This window comes from Xenopus laevis, chromosome 5L (genome assembly GCF_017654675.1).
Source record: "Xenopus laevis strain J_2021 chromosome 5L, Xenopus_laevis_v10.1, whole genome shotgun sequence".
Classification (NCBI taxonomy): domain Eukaryota; kingdom Metazoa; phylum Chordata; class Amphibia; order Anura; family Pipidae; genus Xenopus; species Xenopus laevis.
This window is the reverse complement of record NC_054379.1, coordinates 158,510,944-158,523,824: the sequence shown is the minus strand read 5'-3', so window position 1 is coordinate 158,523,824 and position 12,881 is coordinate 158,510,944. Positions and strand designations below refer to the sequence as shown.

Below are 12,881 nucleotides of genomic sequence, written 5' to 3'. Positions count from 1 at the left end.
GTGCTATAGGAGTGATCACTACAAAATAATGCTCATGCATTATTAATTGGGGGTGCCTACTTTCGAGAGTTTGGGTGCCACTGAAAAAAGCTTAGACAAAGTTTATGACCCTTCCATGGGACATATTTATCATGCTAAAACAGAGGAGGCGAGTGGAGTTGTTCATAGCAACCAATCAGATATTTGGTGTAGTTTTCTAACTTATATGTCACTGTCTAATTGCTGATTGGTTGCTATGGGTAACATCACTGGTGTTGTTTTTCCCCACTGTTTGATAAGTAATCCCTTTTTTTGGAAAACAGCTATGTGAAGCAGATATTACATCCTTCATTTGCTGGTTCCATACTGGTTGGGTCTAATATCAGACCGGTTTCATTCTTTTAAGTGCAATAGAACATACTGCCAGTAATGGTGTCTGTTTGTGAATGATCTACTTTTTGTCATTATGTCCAACCCTGTTATTGTGTGTTCAACTCAACATGTTGCTTTTGTAGTTAAAAAAAATAATAATCAGGTTTTATATTAATTAAGGAAGTCTCAATGCAATGCAGTTGAGAACATTGGAAATAGATTGGGGTCTACTGTTTACACATTTCACAAACCTGAAATGAGTTGAAGATAGTGAATATGATCTCGAACGCCCTATTTGTAGGATCAGACACGACTAAAAGGCCAAAAACCCAAGTGAGGCCCAGCAGAGGAATAAGGACAGCCAGACTTTTGGTAATTTGTATTAAGATCTTCTTTTCATCTTTGCTTTGCCTTTCACCAATGGTAGGTCTTAGTAACTTGTATATAACCACAAACAAAATGATGGAATTGACAAACACAATGGTGAGAACAGGCACGACAAAAGCAAGAAAGCTCTTGGTTGTATTATAGTCAAGCCAGCAATATTTTCCACTGGTAAATCCTTGTTTCGGTGCTGTAGAAGCCACTGTGATAATGGCTATAAGAGCAGGGCAGCCATATCCCACAGAGAATGCTATGATCATCATAATCTTCCTACTCATGTCATGCAAAATGTAAACCAGACGGTAAAAGAGGATGAGCCCGGTGGTTAGCATCCAAAAGAAGAGCGCCAAGTAGAAGTAGAAGCTGAGGAACGCAACAGCAGTACAGGCCGGGGAGTCTGGAGTCTTCTCCAAAGATGCTCCAATGATAAAAAAGATGTCACCCACCAGTAGTGACACGGCAATATTCACCAGGCACACGTGGCGGAGGTACGAGGTCTTGTTCTTAATCACCGACCTCCAGACAATGGCTTCAATGACCAGAGTGATAAACAGGCAGGCGAGAGACGTCCCCAAGCCAATGTAAGTAATCATATCTAAGGCTGCTTGTGCTGGATCTGTTGTGTTAGATGGTATTGTTGCATCATGTGCACCCATAAGCACAGCGAAGGAAGTCAGGTGATTACAGCTGCAGACTGTAGTGTTCCCAATGACTGACGCAGAGCAGTTTTCCTTATTCCAACTATTTATACTGAAATCCCAGTAGACACAGTCAGGATCAGCCAGGGAAGTGTTGCTATTACTAAAGGTCAATGATACATTAAAATTATCAGAGTTTTTGGTTTCTGGAATCACTTTCGTTGAGATAACGAGGCCATTGATTGTCTTGTTAAAGGCAGAAGGCAGAATATCTTTCAGAGTAGAATAAGCGATGCTGACAACAGTGCAGGAGTTCCCACTCAGGAAACCTTCTCCTAACAACACTCCTCCACTTAATCCGGACAGCTGGAATGTCTCATTGTAGCTCTCACTTGCATTTAACGTTTGCCCTTTTAACTGAATGTTAGTGTTTGTTTGGTTACTTGTAAAGCTGGTCACATTTGTAAGGCTTCTTGCAAAATTTTCCACCGACTGGAGAAGTTGTGAGCTCTTGTCCTTTATAGTTGTCCAAGCTTGTGTATTGTCCACAATGGTATTTACTGTAGTGATAAATTTCTAGGGGGATAAGGTGCAAAATACAAATTAAGCAAGCATGATCAGTACACATATATATATACATTGAGCAATGCAGAAGAACGGCACTCACAGGACTTGCTGAATCAATCTTCCAAAGGTTTATTTTGCTCAACGTTTTGGTCACCTACAGGGACCTTTGTCAGGAGTACAACAGTGCACATGTTGTTTCTAAGCTCGGGCAGCCAGACAAAATAACTGTTTATGGTGTGCACCTTATGGGGTAAATTTACTAACCCATCGCTACACTTTGCCAGGTGAAAATTCACTCAGACAATGCTAATTTACGAAAATGCAAAGTTGCGTCCAGAGAGCCGAACGCTGGCGAATTTTTCAAGGCGAAGATGCGCTAGCGTTCAATTATGCCTAGCGCAACTTTGTTAGAGGTCTTCGCTCAGGCTAATTTCCATATGGTGGGAAATTTAAAGATGAATGGACGTATATGTTGCAGCAAATACATTACATTACTTGTATAATGTAATGCATTTGCTGCAACATATACGTCCATTCATTATAGAGTTGTTTTTTGACACTTAGAAACTTTTCCCACTAAAAATATGATGTAAGTAACAGAAGATTGAGGAAGATCTATGCACTCCAATGCACTTCACCTGGTCTGAGCTGGCGAAGTCAAGTCTGGCGCAAGAGGTAACGTTCAGTAAAATGCGCATCTTGGTGAATTTGCGGAGTTACGTCTCTTCGCCAGAGCGCAAATTCATCTGGAGCGAATGAGCACCAGCGGCAGTCTCTTTCGTAGTAAAGTTCGTTAGTAAATTGGCGAAGTACCGAAATGACGTCACACTGGTGAATTTTCCCCAGCGTTAGTCACTTCGCCCTTTAGTAAATTTGCCCCTTTACGTTTGCCCCTTGTTAACACTGAGTTAAGGAGGCTACAGCAACACAGCATTTGTTTGATGTGGATACTAGTCGTGAATTCTCTTTCTCCCCTCATGAGGCAGACAGGTTTCTTTTTTCTGAATCTCCAACAGATGTGACTGTAAGTAAATCCTCCTTTTTCTCTTTCAAAATGCCTCAGTTATTGGGGCTGCTCCAGCAGAATTCTGCACTGAAATCCATTTCTCAAAAGAGCAAACCTATTTTTTTATATTTAATTTTGAAATCTAATATTGGGCTAGACCTATTGTCAGTTTCCCAGCTGCCCCCAGTCAGCTGGGAAGGAGGGGAGCCCCAAAAAATTTTTAGATCTTTTTCAGCCTATCACCCATAATGTAGAAAACACGCCAGCGTTTTTTGGGACTTAGAAAAAATTTTGACTTTTTTTGAAGCAATCCCTATCTACTGTATTGCGCTTCGCCTGGTCTGAGGTGGCGAAGGAAGTCTAGCGTAAAAGGTAGCGTTCAGTACACTGCGCGCGTTAGTGAATTTGCGTAGTTATGTCGCTAGCGAAAATTCGCCAGGCGTAAGGGTGCGATGTAACACTAGCGAAACTACGCCAGCGTTCATTAGTGAATTTGCGCAGTAACGAAAATGCCAAACACTAGCGAATTAATCAGCACCTCCGGCCAGACCAATTATCTGTCGGCTCACTATTCCAGTCCATTGCTACCTATGTTGACCACCACTTGCAACGCCATGTAGCAGCAATGGCATCTTACACACAGGACTCCACCCATGTCATTAAAAAATTACAAGCCCTTGGTGATATCACTGTTTCCTCGTTACCATGGATGTCAAAAGCATATACAATGTCATTCCCCATGACCAAGGCCTGCAGGAGAGTGCTGCTCACTAATGCTGACGATAAAGTTACGTGCGAGTTCCTGTCATGACTTTTAGAACTTACACTCACCAGTAGCTTTTATCATTTTGAAAACTCCATTTACTTGCAATCCTCAGGCACAGCAATGGGCAGCGCCCTGGCACCCTCATATGCCGACCTCCTTATGCTACAATTTGAAACAACACACATCATCCCTTTAGAAGGTAGGTCTATTTCAATTTACTTTTGCTATATAGACGATCTGTTCCTCATCTGGACAGGGAATGTAGAAGCCCTCAAGGATTTCCATGACAAACTCAATGTTCTGGATAGCCCAATAAAACTGACCCTATGTTTCCACGATATCGAGGTTATGCGCAGGACCTACTAGTAAACCAACTATGCAACACACTCAGAAGTACCAAACCAAAGGGACCCTCATCTTTGATTTTTACCACCACATTCACATCTGCAGACAGTACTCTCTCTGTATGGGGCAAATTTACTAAAGGGCGAAGTGACTAACGCTGGCGAAAATTCATTTCGGTACTTCACCGATTTACTAATGGGCTCAGGCATAACTTCGCCAGCGAAAGAGACTGACGCTGGCGCTCATTCGCACTCAATCACCAGGCAAAGTTGCTCTCCGGCGAAGGAATGTAACTGTGCAAATTTACTAAGATACGGATTTTACTGAACGTTACCTCTTGCACCAGACTTGCCTTCACCACCTCAGACCAGGCGAAGTGCAATAGAGTAGATAGGAGTTCCTAAAAATCTAGTTGAAAAAATTTCCCAAAAAACACTGGCATCTTTTCATTTTTTTCAGGTGATAGGCTGCAAAAGAGCGTAAACATTGAATGGGGTAACCGACTTCCCCCCTACATTTCCTAACATACGGCACATAAACTATACATTGGGCTCATGTGTAGGGCAATATAACAACTTTATTTTATTTTATTAAGGTTTCCTGGGCTTGTGTAATGTAATGTATTTGCTGCAACATATACGTCCATTGTACTTTAACTTTAATTTGCCGTATGCAAATTAGCCAACGCTAGCGCAACTTCGCTCTGCTTGCAGAATTAACACTAGTGCAACTTCGCCAGCTTTCGGCGCCATGGACACAACTTCACATGTAAGTGAATTAGCGTTGTCTGAGCGAGTTTTCACCTGGCGAAGTGTTGTGCTGCCTGCGAAGCCATCGTTGGTGAATTTTCGCTGCTTAGTAAATTTGCCCCTAAGAATATTAAGTCCAATTGGCCTCTGATTAACATGGATGAAACATTGGCTTTGTTTAAAGCACCTGTATCCATGATGGGATATATGAGGGATATAGGAGGGACAGGAATTTGAAAGACATTCTGATGGTCACAGATTTTAAGGGACACACTCCCAATCCAACAAATTGGTCAGAAAAAAATGGGGTGTTATAAATGCCCGGATTGCACAAGACTTAAAATCAATTAATCTTCATTGGCCTATGACACACGTAAGTGATTCCTGTAGTAAACTGTAGGACTAGGCACTCATAGCTCATACCTACAGTGGTAGGTCTGGTTGTCTCTATTGAGTTTTAACTATGGGTACAGTTGTGTGGGCAGTGGCAACAGGCAAACACACTTTAATCTTTTACTCTTGATCCATCTCATACAACCATGAGCGCAAGAGTGAAGTTAGAGATGGCCACAGTCCGCTAGAGTGAAATTCCGCCACTCTCCATTCATTTCTATCGGATTTTGAAAGGCGTATTTATCAAAGGGTGAATTTGCACTTTCACCCATTGATAAATATTCTTTTGAAAATCCCATAGAAATAAATAGAGAGTGGCGGAATTTCACTCTAGCAAACTTTAGCCATCTCTAACATCACGCTTTGATAAATATACCCCTAAGGCTTTGTTGGGTTTTTTTTCCTCATGAGCTATGTAAGACTAAGGGGTAGATTAATCAAAGAGTGAAGTTAGAGATCTCCACAGGTCGAAGAGTGAAATACTGCCTCTCTCCATTCATTTCTATGGGATTTTTAAAGGCGTATTTATAAAATGGTGAAATTTCACTATTACCTTTTATCCCATAGAAATGAATGGAGAGAGGTGGTATTTCACTCTGCGGAGATCTCTAACTTCACTCGTTGATAAATCTACCCTTATGTTGGGATCTAAGGCCTCGACTGGCAGCCCACTAATATGCAGCAAAGATGAGAGCACTTTGTAGTCGATATAAAAGGGGAATGAAAATAGCGTTGCACCTCTTTCCCAGTGAAGTGCTGCTTATGCAAGCAATAAGAAGTGATCAGCACATGGCTGTTATTTGGAGTGCTCCTTAAATGTCTGTCATTCAGATACCAAGCAATTGCCTAGATATTATGGAGTCCTCTAAATCAATTTAAAAGGGCTAGGGTTGCCTTGGGCTGGTACAGAACCCCAAACCATAAGCTGTAGCATTTATACCCTACTACTTTGTACTGGCACATTCATATTAAAGGAGTGCGAACCTCAAATTAAGCCAGGCATAACTGAGTGCTGTGTCAAGGGTGTGAACTCAAATGTCTTGATTTTTCATTTTCACGTTGGTAGGTATTTAGTCAATATGTTATTACTTACGTCCATGGTTTCTGGCTGCACATTTTTACTGTTATCTGAAACAACAGTCAGTATGTCCACAATCATGTTGATGTTGCTTGCTGAGCTTGAAATGGTTTCTTTGTTAGTTACAGAATTATTGGAAAGGCTTTCAATGAACGCAGGCATCAGCTTCTCAGGTTTTGGTGCATTTGCCAAGTTCTGGAATGAAGCATTGAGAAATATAATTGATTCCAGTTGACTATGACAACCTACCTATTGAGATCTAGAATTCCATTCCTCCTCTGAGTTGCAGAACACACCTGTCTTTTCACACTGCCTCTAGGTGGAGCTCAGCTCTGCCCCTGTGATTTATCCCCAGAAGAAATACACAAAAAGAAGCCCCCCATGACACTGTAGGCAACAGAGAGTAAGTAAAATGTGTCAGCTCTTTGGTGCACAATCTATGGGCAGTTCATTTAGGAGCTTTTTTTTCTCACTGCTGAAGGTACCACAATGTACTCTCTTACAGTTACAGAAATAAATTTTTGAAGATTGAGCACCTCTTCTAGGGATGTAGCGAACGTCGGAAAAAAAGTTCGCGAACATATTCGCGAACTTGCGCAAAAATGCGAGCGGTTCGCGAACGGTTCGCGAACCCCATAGACTTCAATGGGAAGGCGAACTTTAACATCTAGAAAAGACATTTCTGGCCAGAAAAATGATTTTAAAGTTGTTTAAAGGGTGCAACGACCTGGACAGTGGCATGCCAGAGGGGGATCAAGGGCAAAAATGTATCTGAAAAATCTGCCTGTGTGTGCTTGGAAGAGATAGTGTAGGGGGAGAGCTGTTAGTGATTTCAGGGACAGATGATAGTAAGTTTGCTGGCTAGTAATCTGCTTGATACTGCTCTGTATTGGAGGGACAGAAGTCTGCAGGGATTTGAGGGACATTTTAGCTTAGGTAGCTTTGCTGGCTAGTAATCTACTGTTCTCTTTAAACAACTGCCATACGTTGACCTTGTAGGCATTGTTTGCCCAGTTTTTTTGGACGCAGCCACTGAAGCACAGTTGCCAGAAAAAATATGCCATATAAATGCTGAAAATAGTCATTTTTCGCCATACGTTGACCTTGTAGACATTGTTTGCCCAGTTTTTTTGGACGCAGCCACTGAAGCACAGTTGCCAGAAAAAATATGCCATATAAATGCTGAAAATAGTAATTTTTCGCCATACGTTGACCTTGTAGACATTGTTTGCCCAGTTTTTTTGGTTGCAGCCACTGAAGCACAGTTGCCAGAAAAAATATGCCACATAAATGCTGAAAATAGTCATTTTTTGCCATATACGTTGAGTCAACGTATGGCAAAAAATGACTATTTTCAGCATTTATATGGCATATTTTTTCTGGCCTCTGTGCTTCAGTGGCTGTGGCCAAAAAAACTGGGCAAACAATGCCTACAAGGTCAACGTATACACTACTACAGCGGTGGATACGGATTACGTAAAATATATGAATGCTGCTTGAAAAAAGTGACTCCGGTGTTTTTTCTGGAGACGGTAATATTATGGATATTTAGACAGAATGTGAACAAGGTCACACAGCTCGATGGCGGGTTGAAGAAAACAGTGTGCAAATAATGCCTACAAGGCCAACGTATACACTACTACAGCGGTGGATACGGATTACGTAAAATATATTATGGCTGCTTGAAAAAAGTGACTCCGGTGTTTTTTCTGGAGACGGTAATATTATGGATATTTAGACAGAATGTGAACAAGGTCACACAGCTCGATGGCGGGTTGAAGAAAACAGTGTGCAAATAATGCCTACAGGGCAAATAATGCCTAAAAGGTCAACTTATACACTACTACAGCGGTAGTAAAATAAAAAAAGTAAAATAAAAAAAAATGAATATTAAAAAAAAAAAATTAAAGTTGGTGCTGCTGAACTACTAGGAGCAGCAGATTAGCACACCAGTCCCACTCCCCAACACTGCTAGACTAATAGCACTGGGCTCTTATAGTAGTAGTAGTAGTAGTAGTAGTAAAACAACAAAAAAATAAATAAAAGCAGTCCTTACAAGGACTACTGTTATTGCAGCAGTCAGCAGATGAGATCAGAAGCAGGACAGCTGCCCACTGCAGCTACATACAGAGCACTGCAGTAGAAGGTAGATTACTAGCCAGCAAAGCTACCTAAGCTTAAATGTCCCTCAAACCCCTGCAGACTTCTGTCCCTCCAATAACAGAGCAGTATCAAAACGATTACTAGCCAGCAAACTTTCAACTGTCCCTGAAATCACTAACAGGCAGCAGCTCTCTCCCTACACTATCTCTTCAGCACACACAGGCAGAGTGAAAAAACGCTGCAGGGCTTCGGTTTTTATAGGGAAGGGGAGTGGTCCAGGGGAGAGCTTCCTGATTGGCTGCCATGTACCTGCTGGTCTGGGGTGAGAGGGCAAAAAAAAGCGCCAACAATGGCGAACCCAAAATGGCGAACGTCGCGCGACGTTCGCGAACTTCCGGCGAGCGCGAACACCCGATGTTCGCGCGAACAAGTTCGCCGGCGAACAGTTCGCGACATCTCTAACCTCTTCCTCTTCCATTGAGCACCAGGCATATTGTTGTCATCTGTTGGGTGTGCGGGATCCTGCTTTGTTCCTAGCTCTCCTACAGTTAGACATATATTTCGTTTTAAACATACCTAGGGGGACAGAATGAAGCTTCTTCTGTAAATATCAACTTGCCACTCCAGAACAGCCACCTGAACTTTGGCCTGCAACACTATCTGGCTTGCAAAGAGGATACTGATATTAACCCTTCCAACACCCATAACAAATCAGCCCCTCTGAATGGGGAATTTTGAGACAGTAACAAGATCCAGTGATTTGGTGATGGGTCCAATGGATGAATGTGTCCATGTGTAGATGAAAAGCTCTGTACTGCTGTAATGGTACCTAATTAAACTGCTAGCAGGAAAAAACATATGGCAAGAAGTTTGTATTGATGACATTAGCTGAAAATAACTGAAAATAGTAACCCAGCAAGAACAAGTTACCTGAACTTCCAGGAACTGGTTGAAGACAACAACAGAAGTACAGTTTTCTTGGCTCGTCCAATCTCCATTATTGCAAGAGTAGGTTATATTCCCTGTTAGTGTGGGATCTTTATTCTGACACGGAATGAGAAGAGTCACACCACTGGGAGACTCGGGAACATATGTCTCTAAAGCCTTGCACTTTGAATTACCAGTTCCTGTAATGCAACAAACAAGAGTCAGGGGTTGCAGGGAAGGATGTTATTTAGTCTTGGCACTGAACTGAGCCAGAAGGGCACCAGTACAACTCCCAGCCATGGAACCTGCTGCCCTTCCTACTCCCACAACCATATGCCCTTCTATGCCTGTACTACAGCCATCTATTTCTCTCTATAGGGAAAATTTACTAAAGGGCGAATTTTCGCTTTGTGAAAATTTGCCATACTTCCTGCAACTTCGTCAGACGTTATTTTACATTTTTAGCAAAATGTGAAGTTTGAGAAAAGCTGGAGAAAAGCTGGAGAAAAGGAGATTTTGTGTACTCATCGTTAAATCACTTTCGTCGCTTGGGGGACACAGGGAAAGTGGGTATAGCTGGTACACCCCCAGCAGGCGGAGCCTAGCTCAGTTTGTACCAAAGTCAACAGGAACTAGTAAAACTTGAGCTCTAATCGAACTGTATGGAACAAATCAATAACTATAAACAACACCATATCATGTCTGACGGAAGCGAAGGCCTCAATCCAGGAAGGGAAGCCCTGTGTCTCCCAAGCGACTGAAGAGAAAGATTTAATGGTGAGTACACAAAATCTCCTTTTCTCTAGGTCTGCTTGGGGGACACAGGGACAGTGGCAACATACCAAAGCTGTCCCCAAAAAGAGAGTAAGTAAGTAAGTAACCACTGCAGTTTGGAGCACCTATCTGCCAAAGTGAGTGTATTGTAGAGTGAATTATTTGTAGTGTTAACAGTGTAATTTAGAAATAAAAACGACAGCATAAAAATTATGACAGAATCCACTCTCTGAAGAGAGTTTAGGTGACTCTTCCTCTTCAAGATCTGAGGTATAGGATAGCTCACCCTCAGAGCAATCACAGTCATCTCCAAAATCTGGTGGAAGGGGTGTCTGGAAGGGGTATCACTCCTTCTCAGATGGAGATGGGGGTTTGGAAGCCGTTGCCTTAGGGTTATCTAGGCGGAAGAGGAGCTTGTCTAATGAGTGCGCCAACTTCGAGATCCCTTTGGCTAGTTGTGATGCCCACTCTGGGATGTCTCTGAATGGAAGGTTGTGTTAGGAGCTGATGGTTCTCCCGAGTAGCCTGGTTCACCAGGGGTGGAGTAGGATCTGGGGGTTATGTAGCTTGCTCCAGTGGCTTACACTTTACGCATAGAGGGTCTTTGTGCCCTGATGGCAGCCATTCACGGCATTTGGCACAGGCTAGGGACTTTACTGAAGATGCTCCCCTGGAAAAAAGGCTGTTCCCTTCAGACATAGTGAGTTGAAGGGTATTACTGTGACAACAAGAGGCTGAGGCCGGCCTGTGCACAGTAGGGAAAAACCCCCTAGCTGGTATGCACTAAGCTAAGCACTAGCCTTTGATGGGTGGAAGCAGGAGTATCTGCACTAACCTGCGTTGTGGTAGCAGCAGGAGTCACTGAAAATTAAGGGTGACTGCTGGTATAGCAGCACCAGCTAACCCCTTTTAGGCGCACTAGTGAGTTGGTGTGAAAAATATGTGTGCTTTCCCCTCCAGAGTCCCACCAGTAACCCCCTTACAGAGTAGGGCGCACACCGGGTGATGGGATCACAGGAAGACACGCTTGTGTTTGCGTGCGCAAATGACTGAAAAAAAGGCGCCCAATTCAAAAGGCAGCACAATAATGCAGTTTTTGCCTGCCAAGTTAGAACTGTGTTGTCAGTCCGGTCCCCTAGCAAGCATGGCTGCTTAAAAAGGCAGAGAGAAGAAAACCTATGTGAACCTCCCGTCCCAGGGAGGAGGGGAATATACTGGGGAGAGCAGGGGAGTGTAGAATTACTCACCTGATAAGTTAGCAGCTCTCCCTCATCTTCCGGCACCCCCCTCTCCTCCTATAGGCGGAAATGGAGATGTTAGTCGGGGTGTTTGGTCTGTGCATGCAGCACTGGATAGACTCCAGAGACAGGTTCCCCCGCTGGGGATGCCGGTGTAACGGTCGGCACCCAACACCAGAACAAACACCAGGCACCCTGGTCTCGGCTCGTGCTTCACCAGTAGTGTGACCACCTTTGGGCCTCGGGAGGAGTCCTCGGCTTACTTGGATGCCACCTGGACTTAAACGAGAGGTGCAAGATGAGAGTTCTGGATAGGCAGAGGGGCACGACTGTAGAGCAAAGTCTTTGGACAGAAGGTCGTAGTACAAGGCGTGAGGGAATAGAGTAGTCAGATCAGGCCGGGTCGAGGCAGGCAGAAAGTCAGCGTAAACAATTCAGGCCGGGTCTGGGCAGGCAGCGTTCAAAGCGAGGTCAGGCAGGCAAGGGTCAAAACTGGGAGATCAATCAGATGGGATGAGGCAGAATCGGAGTCAAATAACAGGCAAGGGTCAGGTTCCAGAGATCAGAGTAGCAGGGCCGGATTTACCCTCCTTGCCCCCCTAGGCCCAGCTACTGTGCCGCCCCCCCCCCCCCCGTGCGCATTTTCTGGATGTGAATCTTTTTCCAATCAGGACATTTATGCAAAAGTGGATCAGATGGATCAACTAGCAGTTAGGCTTGTTTGAGATATATCTATATATATTCTCTATATATAGACACCTTTTTATACATAGATGCAGAGAGAGTTGTGTCCCTTGTTTTGATAAGTTTGTCAATTGTGCTCCAGTGGGCAGCTGCAGCATCAGTTAAATATTTATGATAAAATAAAAAAGTCAAATCTTGGCAGCAACATAATCTTTTTAGTTCCTATTTCTCAGCAGACATTATCCCTTATAATACATGAGTGATACTCAGAGTTCCCTGTATAACTCAGCCTGCAGCCTTGTGCCTTTATATGGTCACAGAACAACCCCTCAGTGACTTCCAGTATCCTTATCGTTTACAGTAGGGGGTACATTATCCCTTATAATACATGAGTGATACTCAGAGTTCCCTGTATAACTCAGCCTGCAGCCTTGTGCCTTTATATGGTCACAGAACCCCTCAGTGACTTCTAATATCCTTATCATTTACAGTAAGGGGTACATTATCCCTTATAATACATGAGTAATACTCAGAGATCCCTGTATAACTCAGCCTGCAGCCTTGTGCCTTTATATGGTCACAGAACAACTCCTCAGTGACTTCTAATATCCTTATCATTTACAGTAGGGGGTACATTGTCCCTTATAATACATGAGTGATACTCAGAGTTCCCTGTATAACTCAGCCTGCAGCCTTGTGCCTTTATATGGTCACAGAACAACCCCTCAGTGACCTCTAATATCCTTATCATTTACAGTAGGGGGTACATTATCCATTATAATACATGAGTGATACTCAGAGTTCCCTGTATAACTCAGCCTGCAGCCTTGTGCCTTTATATGGTCACAGAACAACCCCTCAGTGACTTCTAATATCCT

The 12,881-nt window shown here is 43.3% G+C and overlaps 1 protein-coding gene across 3 annotated transcripts in view; it reads right to left on the bottom strand.

The window, feature by feature from the left end:
• The window catches only part of LOC108717215 (adhesion G protein-coupled receptor F5), a 59,059-nt gene that overhangs the window by 5,595 nt on the left and 40,583 nt on the right, over positions 1-12,881 (bottom strand). For all 3 annotated transcript variants that reach the window (XM_018264061.2, XM_041563585.1, XM_018264060.2), the window contains exons 11-13: positions 9,311-9,507; positions 6,293-6,472; positions 603-1,949 (exon numbers count right to left, since the gene is read on the bottom strand). In XM_018264061.2, the coding sequence (XP_018119550.1) occupies positions 603-1,949; positions 6,293-6,472; positions 9,311-9,507 (1,724 nt within the window). The remainder of the gene's footprint in view (positions 1-602; positions 1,950-6,292; positions 6,473-9,310; positions 9,508-12,881) is intronic.